Source organism: Mesoplodon densirostris, chromosome 6 (assembly GCF_025265405.1).
Source record: "Mesoplodon densirostris isolate mMesDen1 chromosome 6, mMesDen1 primary haplotype, whole genome shotgun sequence".
NCBI lineage: Eukaryota > Metazoa > Chordata > Mammalia > Artiodactyla > Ziphiidae > Mesoplodon > Mesoplodon densirostris.
This window is the reverse complement of record NC_082666.1, coordinates 111,598,896-111,621,587: the sequence shown is the minus strand read 5'-3', so window position 1 is coordinate 111,621,587 and position 22,692 is coordinate 111,598,896. Positions and strand designations below refer to the sequence as shown.

The 22,692-nt window shown below is 52.1% G+C and overlaps 1 protein-coding gene across 6 annotated transcripts in view; it reads right to left on the bottom strand.

The window, feature by feature from the left end:
* WNK2 (WNK lysine deficient protein kinase 2) overlaps positions 1 to 22,692 on the bottom strand; it is a 160,328-nt gene that overhangs the window by 21,989 nt on the left and 115,647 nt on the right. For 2 of the 6 annotated variants that reach the window (XM_060101216.1, XM_060101218.1), the window contains exons 20-28: positions 21,725 to 22,548; positions 21,365 to 21,434; positions 19,396 to 19,478; positions 18,608 to 19,299; positions 17,130 to 17,344; positions 16,034 to 16,222; positions 15,209 to 15,307; positions 8,486 to 8,530; positions 6,736 to 6,995 (exon numbers count right to left, since the gene is read on the bottom strand). In XM_060101216.1, coding sequence (XP_059957199.1) covers positions 6,736 to 6,995; positions 8,486 to 8,530; positions 15,209 to 15,307; positions 16,034 to 16,222; positions 17,130 to 17,344; positions 18,608 to 19,299; positions 19,396 to 19,478; positions 21,365 to 21,434; positions 21,725 to 22,548 — 2,477 coding nt within the window. The remainder of the gene's footprint in view (positions 1 to 6,735; positions 6,996 to 8,485; positions 8,531 to 15,208; positions 15,308 to 16,033; positions 16,223 to 17,129; positions 17,345 to 18,607; positions 19,300 to 19,395; positions 19,479 to 21,364; positions 21,435 to 21,724; positions 22,549 to 22,692) is intronic. The other 4 variants (XM_060101217.1, XM_060101219.1, XM_060101221.1 and 1 more) reach the window with 4 other exon arrangements.

Sequence of the window (22,692 nt, the reverse complement as noted above, 5' to 3'; positions counted from 1 at the left end):
ATGATAGACTGTAGACCAATGGAATAGAATAGAAAATCCAGAAATAAACCTTTGCATATATGACCAATTGATTTTCAACAAGGGTGCCAAGACCATTCAATGGGAAAAGGACAGTTTTTTCAACAAATACTGCTGGAACAACTAGATATCAACATGCAAAAGAATAAAGATGGTCCCTTACCAAACACCATATATAAAAATTAACTCAAAATGGATAAAAGGCCTAAACATAAGAGCTACAATTATGAAACTCTTAGCATCTTTAGAGAGCACATAGAAGGAAACATGAGGGGAAAGCTTTATAACATTGGATTTGGCAATAAATCATTGCCAAATCCAATGACATAGGCAATAAAAGAAAAAATAAACTGGAATTTATAAAAATGAAAAACCTTTAGGCATCAAAAGACATTATCAACAGAGTAAAAAGGTAACTCACAGAATGGGAGTTATTTTTGGAAACCACATATCTGAAAAGCGATTAATATCCAGAATACAGAGAGAATTCCTCCAACTCAACAACAAAAAAAGAAACAACTCAATTAAAAAATGGGCAAAAACCCCTTCCACCATGTGAGGATACAATGAGAAGTCTGCAACCTGGAAGGGGCCCTCACCCTAGCATGCTGACATCCTCATCTCAGACGTCCAGCCTCCAGGACTGTGAGAAATAAATTTCTGTTGTTTATATTTAAAAAATAGGCAAAAGCCTTGAATTATTTTTCCAAAGAAGACATACAAATGGCCAAGAAGCTCATGAAAAGATGCTCAACATCACTGATCATTAGGGAAATGCAAACCACCTCACACCTATCAAGATGGCTACTATGAAAAAAATCAGAAAATAGAAGGTATTAGAGAGGATGTGGAGAAACTGGAGCCCATGTGTACTGCTGGTGGGGATGTAAAATGGTGCAGCTGCTCTGGAAAGTAGTTTGGTGATTCCTCAAAAAATTAAAACTAGAATTACCATATGATCTAGTGATTCCACTTCTGGGTATATACCCTAAAGAACTGAAAGCAAAGACTCAAAGAGATATCTATATACCCATGTTCATAATAGCATTATGTACAACAGTTAAAAGGTAGAAGCAACCCAAGTGTCCATCAACAGATGAACGGATAAAACAAAATGTGGTATGTACATACAACGGACTACGACTCAGCGTTTAAAAGGAAGGAAAGTCTTTCAAGACACTGATGAAAGAAATCAAAGATGATACTAACAGTCCACATAGAGGGGTGGGATGGGGGGCTGGGAGGGAAATGCAAGAGGGAGGAGAAATGGGGATATATGTATATCTATAGCTGATTCACTTTGTTATAAAGCAGAAACTAACACACCATTGTAAAGCAATTATACTCCAATAAACATGTTAAAAAATTAATTAATTAATTTTAAAAAAAGATGATACAAACAGATGCAGAGATATACCATGTTCTTGGATTGGAAGAATCAACATTGTGAAAATGACTCTACTACCCAAAGCAATCTACAGATTCAATGCAATCCCTATCAAATTACCAGTGGCATTTTCACAGAAGTAGAACAAGAAATTTTACAATCCATATGGAAACACGAAAGACCCCGAAGAGCCAAAACAATCTTGAGAAAGAAAGACAGAGCTGGAGGAATCCAGGCTCTCTGACTTCAGACTATACTACAAAGCTACAGTAATCAAGACAGTATGGTACTGGCACAAAAACAGAAATATAGATGAATGGAACAGGATAGAAAGCCCAGAGACAAACCCACACACATATGGTCACTTTGTCTTTGACAAAGGAGGCAAGAATATACAATGGAGAAAAGACAGCCTCTTCAGTAAGTGGTGCTGGGAAAACTGGACAGGTACATGTAAAAGAATGACATTAGAACACTTCTTAACACCATACACAAAAATAAACTCAAAATGGATTAAAGACCTAAATGTAAGGTCAGACACTATCAAACTCTTAGAGGAAAACATAGGCAGAACACTCTATGACATAAATCACAGCAAGATCCTTTTTGACCCACCTCCTAAAGTAATGTAAATAAAAACAAAAATAAACAAATGGGATCTAATGAAACTTAAAAGCTTTGACACAGCAAAGGAAACCATAAACAAGATGAAAAGACAACCCTCAAAATGGGAGAAGATATTTGCAAATGAAGCAACTGACAAAGGATTAATCTCCAAAACTTACAAGCAGCTCATGCAGCTCAATATCAAAAAAACAAACAACCCAATCCAAAAATGGGCAGAAGACCTAAATAGACATTTCTCCAAAGAAGACATACAGAGTGCCAACAAACACATGAAAAGATACTTAGCATCACTAATCATTAGAGAAATGCAAATCAAAATCATGGTGTCACCTCACACCGGTCAGAATGGCCATCATCAAAAAAATCTACAAACTATAAATGTTGGAGAGGGTGTGGAGAAAATGGAACCCTCTTGCACTGTTGGTGGGAACGTAAATTGATACAGCTACTATGGAGAACAGTACGGAGGGTCCTTAAAAAGCTAAAAACAGAACTACCATATGACCCAGCAATCCCACTATTGGGCATATACCCTGAGAATACCATAATTCAAAAGGACACATGTACCACAGTGTTCACTGCAGCACTATTTACAATAGCCAGGACATGCAAGCAATCTAAATGTCCATCGACAGATGAATGGATAAAGAAGATGTGTCACATACATACAATGGAATATTACTCAGCCATAAAAGGAACGAAATTGAGTTATTTGTAATGAGGTGGATGGACCTAGAGTCTGTCACACAGAGGGAAGTAAGTCAGAAAGAGAAAAACAAATACCGTATGCTAACGCATATATATGGAATCTAAGAAACCGGTACTGATGAACGTAGTGGTAGGGCAGGAATAAAGACACAGATGTAGAGAACAGACTAGAGGACACAGTGGGGAAAGGAGAATCTGGGACAAAGTGAGAGAGTAGCACTGACTTATATACACTATCAAATATAAAATGGATGACTAGTGGGAAGCTGCTGCATAGCACAGGGAGATCAGCTCGGTGCTTTGTGACCGCCTAGAGGGGTGGGATAGGGAAGGTGGGAGGGAGGCTCAAGAGGGAGGGGATATGGGGATATATGTATACATATAGCTGATTCACTTTGCTGTACAGCAGTAACTCACACAACATTGTAAAGCAATTATACTCCAATAAAGATGAAAAAAATAGTAATAAAAAATAAGTAAGTAAAAAGGAAGGAAATTCTGACATACACTACAACATGGATGAAACTTGAAGACATTATGCTAAGTGACATAAATCAGTTATAGACACATACTGTATGATTCTACTTATATGAGGTACCTAGAGAAGTCAAATTCATAGAGACAGAAAGTAGAATGGTAGTTGTCAAGGGCTTGGGGGAAGGGGGGCATATATATACAGGCAGTTATTTTTCATTGGGTATAGAGTTTCAGTTTTGCAAAATGAAAAAATTGGAGATGGATGGTGGTGATGGTTGGACAACAATATGAACGCAATTAATACCACTGAACTGTATAGGCTTAAAAATGGTTAAGATGTTAAATTTTATGTTATGTGTATTCTACCACAATTTTAAAAAATTGAAGCTTGAAAGTATTATGGTAAGCCAGTGACAAAAGGGCAAATATTGTATGATTCCACTTATATGAGGTACCAAGAGAAGTCAAATTCATAGTAGAATAGAGGTTACCAGAGTTACCAGAAAGAGGGACTGGAGAGTTATTTCTTATGGAGTAGTTTCTGTTTGGGATAATTAAAAAGTTCTAGAAATGGATAGTGGTGAATAGTTTAAAAAAAAAACAAACACCTTATTAAGAATCCCAGGGCTTCCCTGGTGGCGCAGTGGTTGAGTCCGCCTGCCAATGCAGGGGACACGGGTTCGTGCCCCGGTCCAGGAAGATCCCACATGCTGCGGAGCAGCTGGGCCCGTGAGCCATGGCTGCTGAGCCTGCGTGTCCGGAGCCTGTACTCCACAACAGGAGAGGCCACAACAGTGAGAGGCCCGCGTACGGCAAAAAAAAAAAAAGAATCTCAGACATCTGAACAACAGAATTAGCAAGCTGACCGATAGGGCCTGGCCCAGCACAGATACTGAGAGCTGATGTGGTGGAGTCTGGACAGAAGAGTAGAGACTAGCCTGCCCAGGGCTTGAGGTGCAGAACCTGCAGGGCCTTGGGGCTGTGTTATGAATTCTCAGTTCTGTCCCAGAATAATGGAGAATAGATTTGAGGAGTTAAACTCATGGAGGTGCAGTGTCAGGAGGTTACTACAGAAGAGGAATAAAAGTTCAGACTGGGAGTGTGGACGTGAGAGGGAATGAAAGAGGATGACCTCAAGCACCTGTGGAGCAGTGGCTGACGGCTTGGGTTAAAAATCCAGTCCCAGCAAGTTTTAAAGAACTGGAAACACACAAAATCTGTTCTCTTATCACAGTGCAATTAGGCTTAAAAAATCCCCCCAAAAAACACTATCAAAAAGATCATGAGGAAATTAATAACTATATTACCTCAAATCACCATGGAAATTATAAAATATTCTGATCAGAGGTTAAAGAAAATGCTACATATCAAAACCTTTGGAATGCAGCTAATACCACTAGAAGGAATTTTATAGCCTGAATGCCTGTATTATAAAAGAAGAAAGGCTCAAAATCAATGCACTACACATCTCAAGAAACTTTCTAGAACAAAAAAGTAACCCAAAGATAGAAGAAAGAATAAAAGGAAGCAGCTAATGAAATATACAATGAAGAATTACCATCAAAGTGATGAGTTCTTTGAAAAGGCAAATAAAATACATAAATTCAGAGAAATCACCAATATCAGAATGAAAAACAAGACATCACTGCAAATCCTGCAAACTGTGAAGAGAAAATATTATAAACAACTTTATACCAATTAATTGGAAAACTTAGATAAATTTAGAGGTGTATCAATTGTTAGAAAAGCAGTATTTAACAGAAAGAAGAAACAGAAAACACAAATGGTACTAAAACTGTAAAAGAAATTAAATCCATAATGGAAACCTTACCCTCAAGGGATGTAGACATGTGTGATAAATATGTAACAGCAAAATGTCCATCATAGCTGAAGGTACCTGAGAGTTCACTGAAGAATTTTCAATCTTTTGTATGTTTGAAACTTTTTTTTTTTTTTTTTTTGCGGTATGCGGGCCCCCCACTGCCGCGGCCCCTCCCGCCGCGGAGCACAGGCTCCGGACGCGCAGGCCCAGCGGCCATGGCCCACGGGCCAGCCGCTCCGCGGCATGTGGGATCCCCCCAGACCAGGACACGAACCCGCGTCCCCCGCATCGGCAGGCAGACCCCCCAACCACTGCGCCACCAGGGAAGCCCTGTTTGAAACTTTTTGAAGTAAAAGATCATAGGGGAACCTTCCACACTCAAAAAAAAAAAATGGTCATCATCAAAAAATCTACAAACAATAAATGCTGGAGAGGGTATGGAGAGAAGGGAACCCTCCTTCACTGTTGGTGGGAATGTAAATTGGTACAGCCACTATGCAGAACAGTACGGAGGTTCCTTAAAAAACTACAAATAGAACTACTATATGATCCAGCAATCCCACTCCTGGGCGTATATCCGGAGAAAAACATGGTCCAAAAGGATACATGCACCCCATTGTTCACTGCAGCACTTTTTACAATAGCCAAGACATGGGAGCAATCTACATGTCCATCAACAGAGGAATGGATAAAGAAGATATGGTACATATATATAACGGAATATTACCCAGCCATTAAGAAGAATGAAATAATGCCATTTGCAGCAACATGGATGGACCTAGAGATTGTCATACTGAGTGAAGTAAGTTAGACAGAGAAAGACAAATATCATACAATACCACTTATATGTGGAATCTAAAATAAAAAAATGATACAAATGAACTTATTCACAAAACAGAAACAGATTCACAGACTTAGAGAACTGAACTTATGGTTACCAGGGAGAAGGGTCGGGGAGGAATAGGGAGTTTGGGATTGACATGTACACACTGCTGTATTTAAAACGGATAATCAACAAGGACCCACTATATAGCACAGGGAACTCTGCTCAACATTATGTGACAACCTAAATGGGAAAAGAATTTGAAAAAGAATAGATACATGAATATGTATAACTGAATCACTTTGATGAACACCTGAAACTAAGACAACATTGTTAATCAACTATACTCCAATAAAAAATTAAAAGTTAAAAAGAAAAACAAAACCCTCCTGGCCCAGATGGCTTCACCAGTGAACTCTGCTAAACATTTCAGGAAAAAATAACATAACCTTGCACAAACTCCTCCAGGAGACTGAAAAAGGGGGAATACTCCTTCAAGTAGGCTTTGAAGTCAGCAGTCCTAATACAGGAACAATTCACACAACAAAACCTAAGACAGCAGCTCCTCACTTCTGCCCCACGTGGTCTGGGGCTCCTGAGCTAAAACTCAATCAGGGGTGTCCCCTGGATATGTCGTGCAGACCCCACCCACTTTGCCAGCTTGGGCTCTGGTGGAAGACAGGTTGAGGTGGGCTCACCAGGATGAGGCCACACCTGCAAGCTGCTGGCCAGTCCCACCTAGACACTGGCCAACACTGGGCTAGGGCCTGCTGCTCAGCTGTTCTGCTGAGATCTGGAGTCACAGCTTCATTCCCACTCTGTGCCTTCGACTCTGGACAAGCCCAGCGCGCCCCCCCCTCATGCCCCACTTACAGCCCGTGCCTCGCCAGAGGCCGGGGCCCAGCCTGCCATGGCCTCCATGTCATGCAACTTCTGCGTCTGCTTCAACTGGTTGAGTGACGGCTTCAGCTGTGTGGGCCCAACCGTCTTGCTTGTCCACTCGTCCACCAACTTGTGCAGGTCGTCCGTGAAGGTGCCTTTCTTGTTGTTGCTGTTGTTCACCTGCGCCTGGATGTGCAGGGCAGGTTGGGGACCCGGCTCAGGGCCCGGGACCAGGCTGCTGGTGGAGGACCCTAGAGAGCACACACAGGCCAGGGTTGGTGACACCACACGCCAGCACCACTGGCTGGCTGCAGTCATTCATACAGTGGTCTCGCTTAAGCCAGGCAACACCTTGCTTCAGGAGATGGTCTGCATAGCGGGGGCGGGGGGGGGGGGGGTCCATGTAGTTTTAGACACAGTGGAGCGACCTCAGGGGACTGGATATTGCCAGGCAGCCATCACCCATCTCATCAGCCAGGGGACAGGACCCCAGCTGCCGGCAGCCTCACTCAGCATCCTCTGTGCCCACACTGCCCAGGACCACCAGACCCCCCATGTGAGAGAGTTCAGAAAACTCCTGGTGCAGCTGGACACAGACTGGGGGCAAATTCCTCACGCTTCTGCACTCTCAGCTCTAATATGAGGATTCAGAGGAGATTCAACAAGACTTTAGGCAGAATGCTTAGCAGCTGCGGCTATCCTTCCAGCAAAGGGAAAATGCTTGCAATAGGCTGGATTGCTGATGTTTCTGTGAATGATAATGACTTGGTGATTTGGAATTTAAGACACAGAAATCACGCCTCTCCTCACCAGACCATGTAATAATAATAAAGGATACAAATACCCAGAGCCTTCCGTCATGGGTCTACAGGCTTGGTGCCAACTGAGGGGCTGATGCCTGTAGCAGGAGGAACTGGGAGGCCCGCGGGAAGGCCTGGAGCTGTGGCTTAGGCGGAGCTGGACAAAGGTGAGCGCACTTGGCCACTTCACTCAAAGATCTTTTTTAATGACCAAAACAGGACTTTAAAATTTTTTTGAATTGTGTCCCTTTCCTTCCCCAGCACGTAATTTCTTATTGGCAGTTTTGGATAAACCAATGTTTAAATTTTTTGCATTAAATAAATAACCTAATGACCATCTCTTCAAACAAGCCATTGCAATATGTAGTTTACTTTAGAGGCTAGCAATGAAACAGCACAGACACAAACAGTTAAACATTAGTGATGAGATTTTACACACGCTGCTATTTCTACATGAACATTTCAGCCAGAAAAGAAAAACAGAAAAATTTAAAAAAAAAAAAAAAAAAAAAAAGGCATGAGATGAGAGCAGTGGGCGGCCCAGGTAAACTGATACCCATTTTGTCCCGGCATCTCTCCTCTGTGAGGGGCACTCATCTTTAGCACTTCAAGGAAATACTCATTCCTACGGTTTTGGAAAAGGAGCCAATTAATGATTGGTAATATGTGGACGTTCCGGAGAAGGACAGCCTGTTAGATGTGAACTGGCAAGAATGCACAAACTCTAGGAGCCATGGAGACTCAAAAGGGCGCCCGAGGGCAGCTATCTCGCCAGGCGGAGGCCAAGCAGCACCCACAAAGGGTGGGCGCAGAGCAGGCCCACGCCCGGCCACCCCCTGGGCCCTTGGCTCCCGGTCTAGTCGCGGAAACCCTGATGCACACTAGCCACAATAAAGCCCATGCGATGGAAGCGGACAAGGGGTAAAAAACCCGATAATTACGACTGCTGTGCTCTTTGCCTAGACAGAGACGCTTCAAGGCAGACCCTGCAAGGGAAGAAGAAATGACACAAGACCACAGGGTTAGGCAGGACAGCACACATGGGGGACAAGCCACCACACTCTAAGCAAAAGTCATCAGTGTGTGAGGAGGAGCATAGGCCAGCAGTTCAGAGAGAAGGGACCAGCCTCCTGGGCTAACTGGGCGGCCCCCAAGTCAGTGTGGAGGTTCACACGAGCTTCGCCGAGGGGCGGAGGTGCAGGGCCAAGCCCCAAGCTTCAGGTAGAAGTGTGTGTGTGTCTCTAGAAGCATATTCAAAAAAAAAAAAAAAAAGAGAGAGAGAGAGAAAGGAGAGAAAAAAAAAAAAAAAAAAGCAAAGCACACTGCTTGGCTTTCAAATGTAAGGTTTCTGGGAGCCCCGCTGGTTGGGGCAGGAAACCCACTAAGACAGCCAGGAGAGCTCTCAATGGAGCACAGCCTAGCTCTGCCCAGAGGGAGGCCCATGGGCGGTTTTCCAAGTGCAAAAAGATACATTGTTTTGCAGGTTTGAGGCCAATCCCAGGTCCTGGACAGCTGCCCTGAACAGGCCAGTGGCAAGTGTGCTGGGGAAATATGAGGGGTCCTATCTAGAGAGGTGGGAGGCGGGGCCGACCCTGATTCTCTGTATCGCTGCTGCTTCATCTGGGATTCCAGGTCCACTGGGGCAGGGTGAGGCCTCCTTATTGCACCGTGACTAAATGCTGCCAGGCCCTGGGCTCCCCAGAGGCTGTCTGTGCTAAGACAGACGGGCAGTGACTTTAGTGTCTGGCACTGACAGTCAGTGCCTACCTGGAGGGCAGATGAGCTGCCCGGGAGGGGCTGCCACACCCGGCTTACCCAGTGGCATCCCAGGGAGCCAAGCAGGCAAACGTGGGACGGGCAAGGACGGCTCAGGTGTCCCCAAGGTCACTCAGCAAGGCCACACTAGCACGGAGGGTGTCTGTGCTCCAGCCCACGGCCCCCTCGCCTGGAGCACAATTCCCTGCACACGCCATACTCCCTGGAGGGTGCCCGCCACACAGCCATTCCCAGCACTCTCGCTGTGGAAGGCAAGATGCTGCCCCCTGCATTTGGGGACGGGGGCCAAAGGCTCCTTCGGGAACAGCTGTGCCCACTGGGCTCAGAAACCTAGCTCAAGTTGAGTTGCACTTCTTTTTGTTCATTCTGTTGTGTTCTATGAGGCGGACTTGGGAAAAAGGGAGGTGATATTCTGTTGGGGGTCTCTAAGGTGCGAGTAAAACCAAAAAGGCCAGCGATCCAGACTGACTGATTCTCAGTGGGAACTTGGAAGGGTTTTTGCTGGTCTGTGTCCTGTGACGGACCCCAGCTGAGAGCACAAGGCCCTCTGGGGGCTCTGAGGGACGAAGGCAGGAGGGTCCTGGGCTCTGTGAGCGTGCAGGGCACCAGATGAGAGCACGTTTCCCAGTCAGATTCCCGTGGTTGTGGCGTCCTCTGGGCCACAGCAGTCCCCTAGAGATGACCCTGGGACATGGGACTAATCACTCTGCCAGGTCCTTGCAGCCTCACAGTAGCAGGTTCTTTCAAAAGGCTGCTCTGTGCCTGCCTGGCACCACCTAGTGCAGCTAGAGCTCTGCTTTCAGAGCTGCCTCCCGTCACCCTCACAGGAAAGAGAACACGCCAGCCAGCCCCAGGAGCTGCCTGGTCAGGAGTGCTAGACAGAGCCTGGGCCTGCGATCACGGCCCCAGACCGACCTTCCCGGGAACCCAGGGTCAAAACCATCGGCCACCAGGACACGGTGCTCACAGCCAGAGAGTGATACCAGCCCACTGAGACCTCCACACCGTCACCGGACACAGCCCGAGGAGATGGAGCACGGATAGCCCCCAGCCTTCCAGGCCCTCGCTGAACACGGGCCCCGAGGTGACCAGAATACAGACGGCTCCCAGCCCTTAGGGTGGACCTTTAAACACAGACAAACCAGATTCGGGTCCCTCCACACGGAGGCCACACTGTCCGGCTCAGTGCAGAACCACAGCTGAGCAGGCACCATGTGGCTAACCAGTCCACGCTCACACCAGAGCCCCTGTCCATCCTCAGGTGGCCACTTGGATCTCCTCCCCCATGTCTATGCTCTGGCCTGGGTCCTGCCCTCAACACCCACCATGCAGACAGATTCTGATGAACAAGCTTCCACCCAGCCCTGCTCAACCTGTACTGTGCTAATGTATACATCGAGTTCCTGCCTACAGAGCCAGCAGGCTACAAGGCAGCAACACAAGGGCACCAGGTCCACACAGGACCCACAGAGGGGCCACATGGGACCCACAAGGGGCCCACTTACGGCCCACAGGAGGCCTACAGGGGACCCACGTGGGCCCCCAGGAAGCCCACATCAGGCCCACAGGGGGCATAATGGTTTTAACCAGCCCCACCCCTGGTTTCCCATGAAGAGTGAGTCTTCCCCTGTAGGACCTCCGTCCTTAGCCAAGGCTTGGCAAGAGCTGGCTTAGAGGCCCCCGAACGACTCAGAGAAGCTTCCACAAGGGCAGATGCTAGGGACGCAGGGCTTGGCAGCCTCTCCCAGCTGTTGGGAAAACTGTTCTTCCCAGACTGCAAAGGAGCAACACACTGGATGACCTAAAGCCTTGTCCTGGTGCAGCACGTGTCTGCAGGAGTTGCCCCCAGAGCCACCAGCCACCTGCCTTCACAGCCAGGCCAGGCGTCTCGGGCACCACCCAGGCCTGTGTGCAGTGAGGCCCCCACACCACTTGCCCCCACATTCACTTTGGCATGGAAACAGAGGCTACTCCTGGTGTGGACGGTCAGCACTGTCGGGCACCCAGTGCCATCTAGACCCTTGGACCGCTCGAGGGACACCTCAAATCCCAGGGTATCCGATGCGGGCAGACTGCTTAAGAAGTGGGCCAGGCCCTGTAGCCACGACCACACCTGCTGTTCTTTTTGTGTGTGGGTGTGGTACGCGGGCCTCTCACTGTTGTGGCCTCTCCCGTTGCGGAGCACAGGCTCCGGACACGCAGGCTCAGCGGCCATAGCTCACGGGCCCAGCCGCTCTGCGGCATGTGGGATCCTCCCGGACCGGGGCACAAACCCGTGTCCCCTGCATCGGCAGGCGGACTCTCAACCAGTGCGCCACCAGGGAAGCCCCCACACCTGCTGTTTATCAGTGTTCAAATACTAACGAAGCTCACAGGAACCGGGGCCAGCAGCCTCAGTGCGGACCAGCCAGGGGCCTCCCCACCTTCCCCGTGACCAGAGGGGTACCTCCAACGGTCAGCCTTACACCTGACAGTGGCATTAGACAATCTGTTCTGGCACCAGAAACAAATGGCATATACAGCCAAAACATCAATTCCGGGCGTCTCCGTATCCAGCCACCTAGTCTCAAGCCAAGGCGAGTGCTGAAACTCTTCTGTGCAGCATGAACAGGGAAGCAGGAGTGTCTCGGCCCTGCCCTAGGGTGACTCCACCCTGAGCTTCATTCCCCAGCCGGCACGGGGCCTGCCCTTAGGACAGCTCAGCCTGAGTGGTCGTAGGGTGGGGTGGGGCTTTGTGAGGGGGTGTCTCCTCCCTGGGTGACCTCCCCTGCCTGAGTCCCCACAGGGAGAGATGAGAACACTCCCAGGTGAGGGAAGGACCTGGGGGCTGCACAGCAGCCCCTGGGGGTCCCAGAGACAAACGTGCTACAGCATGGGCGCCTGGCCTGCTGCTGGTGGACACGTGCGAACAACACAAAGCAGACCCCATCGTTCCACGTGCACAGAGAAAGTCCTGGAAGGGTACCCGCACCTGCCTCTGTTCAGATGAGGAGGAGCCAGAGGCAGGGAGGATCAATGGGTCTGACAACAGCTTCTGACCAACAGGACGCAACCACTTCTGAACACGACCGCGCCTCCCCCCCGACTCCAAGCTTCCCTGAACCCTCCACTGGCCACAAGGAGGGTTCTGTGCCCAGAGCCTCACCCCCACATCTGCCCTTCCGCGGGGGCCCGCCCGCCTACTGTTCCGATGGCTGGCCTGTCCCGGCCCCCGGCCCCGCGGAGGCGTCCAGGCTTTACCCTCCCGCCCGCCGCTCTCCATCCTGTGCGTGGCTGCCTCGCCCACCCCAAGTTACCTCCTCACCTCCTGAAGCTGCCTGCAGCTCCACCCAGGTGCCCCCACCCACCTCCAACCTCTCTCATCTTCTCCGACCTTCACTGAAGCTGGGACCTTCCTTCTGTACTTCAAAGCTTAACACAGGTTTTTATTTTCCTAGAGTCTTGTCCCCTGTTCAGTTCAAGGCAGCAAATTGAAAACCCTCTCTTGGCTTTAGCTCTGGGCTGGGCTAGCTGCTCCCACATCCCCAAAGCCATGGCCCTCAGCACCCAAGCTCAAGCTCCCTCCAGCCCTCATCCCACCGAGTGGGCACACTTCAGGGTCTTCCAACTGCTCTGCATGCCCTCCTCTCTACCATCTTTGCCCAAAGTCCCCCTGCCTCTCCGCCCTCAGGGGCTGCAACCAGCTTTGAATTTCCCTCCAGTCTCTCACAGGCATGTACTCAGTCTCCTCTCAGACCACAAAGCTCCTTGGTCACCCAGAAACCAGCAGACTGAGGACGCCTAGAGGGCTTGGCAAATGCCAGGGCACGTGGGACAGGAGGGGCTGTCCTGGGGCATCCCACCCCGTTAGAGCCGCAGGAGCTCAGGCTGAGCCTGCACATGCCCCCAGTTGGAGGCCTGTGGGTGAGAGGACCCAGGGCAGGAACCCACAGCACAGTCTCGGACCAGCAACCTCGGACCATGTGGGGGCCAAGCTGTGGCCCGAAGACTAGGAACTCAGCCAAGGTGCGCCTAAAAGGGCCAGGGTGTGAAAACAAGCAGTACCATCAGATTCACAGCATCACAGATTGGAAATAAGGCCTTACAGGCCAGCAGGTACCACTACCTAAAATCCACCTGCCTAGGCCTGGTCCCTGTCTCCACCAAGCCGTGCCTCACACATTCCTTTCCTCCTGGCCACAGAGACAGAAGTAAAACATAAACCCTTTGTCCCTACTGTGCCTCAAAAAAAATTGTTTTTAATCCTGGAACAATAATTAACGATGCAAATGAAAACCCTTAGAAAAAAAAAGCAGAACCACGTGGGTAGAAAGGCAGCATGGCAATGACCTCAGGGGCATACACGGTGTTGATCACTCGCACACTTTTATTCTAAGTGCCCTGCTCTAATCTGCTTCCCATGCCTGGCCAGCCACCCTCCCGGCAGTGATACACGTACTTGTCCGACCATGAGACACCTGGAGACCCAGGTGCCCTCGCCACAGCTTCTCAGGCAAGAGCCAGGCACACATGGGCAGAAGAGGACCAGTGAGTGATGCCGTGAGGTAAGCAGGGAGCCAGGATGCATGCAGGCCTCCCAGTCCCCCACCCAACTTAGCAACTAACCTGTAGCCCCATGACACTCGAGCTGAAATAGGGCCCCTGTTAGTGGACAAGAAGCACTGGGCAGTCCCTGAGCATTTCTGTGTGGTCCTATGCCTCCAACCTGTCCCTCCCACAGGAGGGTGCCAAAGTCCCTCTGATGGGGATGGACACTGAACTCTGATGGACGGCTGCCATGGACGTGGCCTCAGATCACAACAAGCACAATGTATCTTTATTGTACCAGCAAAAGCCACATGCCCTAAACCAGCATGTACCATCCAACGGGTTAAAAGCTTAACTTTTCTGTTGAAAAACAAAAACCTGAAAACCTCAAAGCTTTTGAATCATTTGCCAATTGATCTGAGGAATGAAAACGATTTTGGACAGCCTGAGCAGATGTGCCATTCCTGGAACATGGAGTCCTTGGGCATTAGGAGGGTGTTCCAGGGAGTCTGAGGATGACTGGGACTTGAGTTTTGGTTTAGCACAGCTTTGAGGAACTGAATAATTGACTTCATCTCTGAGGTCGGTGAGATGAGAGGGGAATACACCAAGTAAAGTGCTCCAGCTAGAGAGAAGACCAGGAGGGGCCAGGCCCAGAAAGGGAGGCACAGCAGGAGGCTGGGAATCACATCTCTCAGGGTTAGAGATTCCTGACGTGACCAGAAATGGAGAGGGGGGCTGGGACATCCTAGCTGGAGCACGTTCTCTCAGCATTTCCACATGCAGGGAGTGGGGCAGTGGGTTAACAGTACTGGATGTTGTGATACGGCCCTTGTACAGAAGTTACACCCTCCAGTGACCTTCTAGAACTGTCTCAGCTTGCTACATGCATGTCTTCAGAGTCCAGACACGTGTGAAACACACCATGCGTCTAGAGAAGGCCGGGGTTGTCTTTTTGTTGTCGCTGGAGCTGGGGACAGCGGACGTGTAAATTTGCCACAATCGCAACAGAAATAAAACTACGTCCAACATAAAAAAAGAAAAAAACACTAAACAAACGAGTGACGAGAGAAATGCAGAGCGCCTGGGGGCCTGGCGGCAGAGCGCCCGAGGCCAGGAGTGGGTGAGCCACTGCACGTGCTTTTGGTGTCCGGGCATGAGCCAGCCAAGAGCATGCACTGGCGCTTTCTGGGGCCAGAAGGGTGGGCATGGACGGGGTTCCGTTTCGCATATTAAATAGGTGATTTCAATGGGGTGGGGTAGGCGTCCTACAGAATGTATGGAAGGTAATGAAGACAGGGAGGGGCAGGGGAGAAACCAAGGGCCAGGAGGTGATAAAATACAAAAGAACAAATACAGACAGATGGACACAGACACGGGTCCACTGAGGAATCGAGCGCGAGGTTTGCTACTAGACTTATAGGTCACTCTCTCAGACGTTGGGTGGTAAACCGTCCAGCCTGCAAATGAATATAGAGGGAAGAAAACAAAGAGACAGGCATCAAGTACAGTCTCTGGGATTCCTCCTACACACCACAAGCCATATCAGCCTCTTCACTTAGCATCCACGGCTCCACCTAGCCCAGCCCAGAGGACCACAGCCACTGACCATGTAATGCAAAGGAGGCAGTGTTGGAACGGAAGAGAAGCGGACCCCAGGAGAGCGTGCGGGGCAGGGTGGGGGGTGGGCACCGGCAGCGGTCACCACGACTTCTCTGGACAGAGATGGTGGGGGGTGGAGCACCTCATCGCGTAGCTGCTACGTCCACGGCAGCGGTGACGAGCATTTCCTCCTCAAGGCCAATCTCCCAGCTCGAGAGCTGTGCCCTCGTCCCCCCAGCTGGCCCTCCTGACGGAAGGACCCATGTTTAGTGGGGAATGGGGTGGGACGGGGTGGGCCAGTGCCTGGGAACCGGCGCAGAGCACGCAGCAGACGCCACATCTGACCTCTCACTGGTCCTGGCGCCTTCCCCAGGCCGGCTCTTGCAAAGCGCACCTCCCTCTGAGCCGCTTACAGCAAGACTCGATGATGGGAAGGCCATCCACTTTTTTCATTCAAAAGCTACGTCTACTATTTTTTTCCTTAAGGAGCTGTCGGCAGCCTTGGCCGCAGCTCACGTCCCCTCTATGCCACACGGGCCCTATGAGGCTAGCACATGCTCGGAGACGGGCGAGCTGGGAATCACCTGGGCCATGCACTCCGCCTCCATCACTGGCCAAGCCGGAGCAGATGTCTGCAGTCAGGGAGGCCCGCACGGAGCAAGGCTGCTGGGTCTGAACTGCCTTCCCACATGGGTCTGAAGCTGCTGTGGGCCCTGCCCCAGCTTGGGCAGGGTCCTTAGCAGGAGGGGCTCTGCTGCAGTCTGACAAGTGACCTGGGTTGGGGGGAGAAGGGGTGACAGGTATGATGAGGCACCACAGGACAGACCAGCCAGCTCAGGCCATGTCTATCCTCCCTGCTCTTTGCTGGGTGACCTTGGGGAAGCTGAGTCCTTGCAGGCAACGGGGGCATGGCTGGGTCACCCATGTGGGGGTGTCAGGAAGATCAAAGAAAATGACCACTTTCCACTAATCACCAACACTGTGCCAGCCTGTGTTGTGCAGGTGCAGTGAAAAGACCACAGCACACCTGGAGATGCACACCTAGGCTCAAAGGGGACCTGTGGATTTCCTCACTCTCATAAGTCTCATGTTAGCTTTAGGAATTGGCATGGAATTCATGGAGTTTTGTGTAATCCTTGTAATTCTTGGATGTGTGCCCTGCAGGTTATCTGTAACATGGAGAGGGAGGGTTTAAGGTCAACTCACTGCTGGCTGCCTACCTGGCGCATCTGGGGATTTCAGCTCACTGGGTCCCCACCCCAGAGTGTGGGGGCTTGGGGTCAGGGTGCACTCTCAGTGCCTGGGCACTGCGGTTAAGGGCTAGGGGTGGGGGAGCCTTACCATCCTCTCCCCCCCGACCAAGGGAGCTGTTCGACCCCCTCTGTCAGGGGGTGACATATGCCTGAGAAACGGGGTCAGAGGAAGCAGCCCCCATCCCAGGCAGCATCCTGCAAGGAGGAGCACACTGCAACCCACAGGTGGCTGAGGACGCCACAAAAGCCTGCCCCTCAGTCCTTCCTTCCCGGCAGGAGAGGCGGAGGCCCCAACTCTCCCAGGCCTGAAAAGGCTTCCCTGCTCCAGTGGAAGGAGATCCAAGAAGCGCTTTTTCAGGGCCTAGTGCCTGCCTCCCGCCTGCCCGGCTCCCACGCATGAGCGCGGCCAGGAGGGCCCTGGGCCAACCTGTGCTGGAGGCCACGACCTTGAGCTGCTGCACCAGGGGGTTTAGCAACTTCCCCGCCTTCAGCTTGCTCTTGCTGGTCCTTCTCCGGCGGCCGACGGGAGGTGCCGTGTGGAAGAGACCCAGGTTGGGGGGCAGCGGCTTGCCTAGGCGTCGGTACAGGGCCTCGATCTCCTGCTTCTGCTGACTCTGTAGCTCCGAGATCTCCTTCAGATGCCTGCAGGAGGGAAGGGAAAAGGGAAGCCAGGTGGGCATCCTGCTTGATTCCAACACGAGGCCCCTGCAGGAGAGCCCGGGGCTGGCAGGACAGGTGTGAGGAGTGGGGCGGGGAGCCCACAGGACAGCCTGGGCAGATGGGCCACGCACAGGGGACACAGGGGCACTTTCTGTTTACATCTAAGCCAAGTGGGAGTATCACTGGGGGCCTCTGGCATCAACACACCCAGCAACACAGAACTGCATGAAGCCCAGCCTAAGGAGATTCAAGTTTTCTGATATCCAGACTTGTAACACTGCTGTGTTTTTTAGTGGTAGGGGGAGCGGTGTGAACTACTTCACACATTTACGCTTACAACACAAACCCTAATCATGAACGTGGGTGAAGCAGCAAATAATCAGTGCTCAGAACTGGAGGGTTGCCTCAGCTTATCAGGCAAATAAGTGTTACTTCCTCCATGTGAGGGAACAGGGCCCAGGAGGCCTCTCAGAGGAGAGGAAACCTGCACAAGCAAGTCTACAGAAAACATGTTATTATCCAGGGACCCAGGGCTCCAGCCCTGGCCAGTGGAGCTTCCAGCTCAGGCTGACCCCACAAGCAACACCATCCCTGGGAACAGAGTCGAGCTGACAGGTCACGTGGGTAGGAAGCTGCCATGAAGAGGGGTAGAATCACTGGTTGTGGGCAAGGGCAGTTTCTGGAACAGTCCAGGAAAGGGCCGGGTGGTCCCTGCTGGCCTTTCTCAGGGAGCCTGCAGCTAGGACTAGTGTGGGGGCAGGGGAAGGGGAGAGCAGGGGCTGAGGTGAGGCCGGGGCTGGGGCTCTCCTTGCAGAGCCAATAGTGGGAGAGAGGCACGGGCTCCTCCTGCCCACGTCTCCATCTCTGGGCCCACTCCAAGAGCCCATGGCCACTCCTTCCCAAGGACACCAGCCTCTCCCCACCTTAGTAACTGTACAGTGGGGCCCTCTTGCCCTGAAGGAGACTTCATGGTGTAGCTGTACCTCAGTGACCCTGACCACAGCAGGGGCAGGTAAAACTTGCAGGGGGAAAGAGTGAGTGTGAGCAAGGCCTGTGTGTGAGGCCAAAGGATGAGGGGAGGTGTGGCCCTCAGAGACCAGGGACCAGGTCTGACGGCAGGGACATTGCCTGTACCCTGTCACCCGGCCCAGGCAGCTCAGAGTGCACATGGCAGGACCTGGACTTGAGCTGCCGGACACTTCCCTGACACCATGGCCCGGACCCGACCTGGTCCGCAGGACCTACTTCTCTCGAAGACTCTGCAACTCCTTCCTGATATCAGCATCCTCGATCTCTGAGTCATTGTCACTGCTGATGTAGGAGGACTGGGAGTGGAAGGAGGTCACGCTGATGGTGGGGACCTTCACACCCATCCTGCTGGGTGTCTCCAGGCCTGGGGAGCCAGCCCGAGAGGACCTGTGCAGGAAGGCAGTGGCCTTCTTCACAAAGTCACTGGCCACACCACCACCGCTGCCAGGCAGGGAGGTGTGCTTCTGCATGGGGGGCCTCCTTCGAGGGCACTCGTCCCCAGAGTCACTGGACATGGGCTCGCCCGTGCCGACCTCGATGGAGGAGGCCGTCTGTGCCCGCCGCACAGCCAGCTTCATGTCTGGGCTGCAGGGGCCCTCGTCCAGGTACACGTCAGGTGGGGCTGAGTACCGCAGGCTACTGGGGGAGGCCAGAGTCCACTCATCCTGGGTGCTGACCACCGAGAACCGGCCCACAGTTTTGGCTGGCGAGCTGCCATCCTGCTGCCCTGGCCACTTCTGAGGGGATCCCGAGATCAGAGTGCTGTGTGTCTGGGGCTGGCTCTCCAGGCCATGCTGAGTCAATGTCCCCGGGTAGCTCTGCGTGGACTCGGCCAAGGTTTCCCCAGGGACCCTGCTGGTCCAATCTGTGGGCTCCAGACGTGCAGGGATGGCAGAAACAGGGGCATCCTTGGGAAACAGTGGAAAGGAAAAGATTCCACACAAACACCATCAGAGAGCAAGCCCGCCAACCCACTGAGCGTCTCACTGGAGAAAACGCCTTACCTGGGGGACACTGGGTACGACAGGCGAATCTGAGGGCACCTGTCCTCCTTCACAGCCCAGCATGCTGCTCAAAGACGATTCTGCTGTAGGCACATCAAAATCATTACTCAGGCTGGTACAGAGAACAAGGACAGGAATGGCCCCAAAGCAGCCAGTCAGAAGGGAAAGGGAGTGGCACTGAGAAGGTGTGTGTGCAGCTAGGAGAACGGAAACTACTGACATCCTGACCCTGTCACTTCACAGGAGACTCCCTAGAACCCAGAAAAGCGGGGAGACATCAGCCCAACACCACTCAGGTCCCTGAAGACCCCTGCTCCAGACCCTCAGGCGCAGCCAGGCCCTCTACGTACCTGATGACTATCACCGGTCTCACCTGTCCTCTCTATACCCCTGATGATGTCACCCTGTCTCACCTGATATCTCTATCACCTGATGGCATCACCTTCTCTCTCCCTGACATGTTCCGATGATAAAAGGGTCTTAGGAGGTCCTGGAAAATCAGATCAGTAAGGCTAATTCCGAACCCTGCTGCTCCAATGTCTAGGGAAGGTCCCCGTCACCTGAGGCTGATCTCAGTTCCCCATCTACAGGTGATATTTCTGATCAGCCTTCCCAGGTTGCTGTGAAGAGTAAACAACAGAAGCAGAAGGACCTCATGTGTGGGAGTCTGGCCTGAGCTGAGACCTGCACACAGCAAGAGAAAGCTGAGGCTGTGCGTTAGCCCGAGCTGGACTGACATGCTGTGGGGGGTTGGGGGTGGTGACAGGGGCTGACAGAGCCTCCAGCCAGGCTGGGGGGCTGCCCCCCTTACAGACTCCTGGGAAGACCTAGACCCGTCTGTCATGCAACCCCAACCCTAGGTAACACATGACACTCCTCCCCACGTGCCTGTGGCGGGAATCCTCCAACCTTGCTTTGCACACTTCCAGGGACAGGAGGCTCATTACCAACAGCTGACTGCCAGAAAAGTTCACCTCTTCCAAACTAGAATCTGTCTCCTTAGATCTCTCCTATGAGTTTTGTACTCTGGAAGGTTCCAGCACTTGAAGTCACTGATGCTGCAGAAGGAGGCCCATGGTACACATCTCACGGACAGAAGTCAGAAGGAGATGGAGCAGGCACTCAGGTACAACCTCTCGCCTTCTCCCTTCCCCAGCACACTCCTGCTTCACCCCATGACCCTCATCTTCCCCAGGTAAACATCATATGCTACAGCTTCTGACCCCAATTACAGCTGCCCCACCCCTCTCGAGTGTGGCATCTATAAGAGAATGCCCTGTCCAGGGGTCTGGCCAGAATCCAACGGTCCACTCCCCTTGCTCTGTGAACTGGGGGGCCGTGCCTGCCACTGACACACACCCAGGGTCCCGTTACAAGGTCAGCTGGATCCTTATCTTGCTAATCTCCCAAGGAATTCCAGGCCAAGAAGGAACCAACACCTTAGAAGGTCAGACCAACTCCCTTGGGCTGAAACACAGGTGTTCAGATAATGAAGTAACTACAGCGAGAGTTCCTGCAGAGATGCATAATACCCAGGAGCCACGGAGGAAATCCTGTTTCAGAACTTCACAGATGGTTCCAGCCTGGCAGCTCCCAGGGACCTGCTGGAACTCCCCAGCCCCAGCCCTGTACTCTGTCCAAAATATAAACAGTCATCTTGTAACCTTCTAAAGAAATGGAAGCTAGGGGTGTCCACCAGAACATATTGAGAACACTGGGGGGCCAGACAGGCCCTGATAACATCCCAACACGCAGTCGACAGGGCTTTCACCCATTTCCACAGAGAGGACTTTCTCTCCCTGGAGTGTGAATACACGGTTTGTGCTAGAACTCAGTGGGTTTTAACTAAGGCTTTATCATGATGAGCTCCTGCCACATCTGGGTCTCATCCAAGATGCTGCGGGGATGAAGCGTAAAGAGGCAGAATGTTGCAGAGTAAGGAAGGCTGGTAGCGCCTACGGCTTGTTACCTGTCGCTGGCAAGGACGTGGCCCGCTCCAACGTGACATCTAACCCAAGGGCTGTGTCTGCTTTTTCCAACTGAAGAAAGAAACAAAAAGGAAAGAGCCGTGAGCCTCACTTGCTAACACCTCTGCAGCAAAACTGCAAATCCTCTCCTCCAGGCCAAAGGCTGGGCTCCTCCTCCCTAGGCCACTGGAGCAAAACACGCACGGGTGGGTCAGGCAGGGGTCCCCGAGAACAGGATGGCCTGGGCTGGGGTAAGGCGGTTCTAGATGGCCACGATGCCTACTGGCCTGGGTTAGAGTCAGTCCCCGCCCCTGTCCAGACCCCCACCTGGGGACAGTGCCTCTGGGTGAGGTGGTACTCACCGCAGGCTGGGGCGGCAGGGCCAGGTCACCCCCAGAGGCCTCTGTGCGGGGTTCGTCCCCTCTTGGGGGCTCCGGGGTGAAGTCTCGGTCACCTGCCTCCACAGGGGTCCCGGCCAAGGCTGAGGAGGTGGGCACATGCTCCTGGTACAGCAGAGTCCGCAGCTTCTCGTCCAGGCTCTTGATGGCGTTGTCCACGAAGCCCACCCTTGGGGGTGGCCCTTCCCCATCTGACTCCAAGGCTGAGGGCGGCTGAGGGGGGGCGGTAGGTGCCACTGGGGGGCTGGGAAGTTGGGGAGTGGCCAGGCTGATGGCCCCCACCACAGAGGGGAGTGGAGGAAGGGGCTGGCCCAGGGTGGGCTGAGGGGCCCCGCCAGGGGCACCAGACACAGGGGCCAAAGGCAACAGGGGCTCCCCCCTGGTGCTGGGCTCTCTGGCTGAGCCAGGATCCCCCACACCTGTGGAGTGGGATGGGGCCTCCAGAGATGGGGCACAAGGCCCTCGGCCTGTGCCAGGGGCCTGTGCAGCAAGCTGGGCATCATGAGTCTCCACTAGTAGCCAGGGGGTCTTATGCTCACTGGCTGGCTCCTGAGGGGTCCCTGGGACCCCTGCCTGCATGGCAGCCCCTGTTACTGGCTCTGGCTTAGGAATGGCAGCTGGTGGGGCCATGTCTTGGGGCACAGCAGCCACGGGAGGGGATGATGGCACCAAAGGGGATGGTGCACCGCCAGGAGGGTCCCTGGGGCCTGCTTGGCTCAGAAGCTGCAGACTAGCTGAGAAGCTGGGTTTTTCCTTCGAAGACAGCTGGTCTTTACAGAACACTGGATCTAGAAGAAATAGGAAAAATGCCTCTTTACTAACCTATTCTGGTCCTATTTCCCTGGCATTTTGCTAGCCAAAAAGATGCTTTCTGTGAGCTGGCAGTGCCCTAAACACCAGTCCTCTCTCCTTTTCTCAGACATGCCAACTTC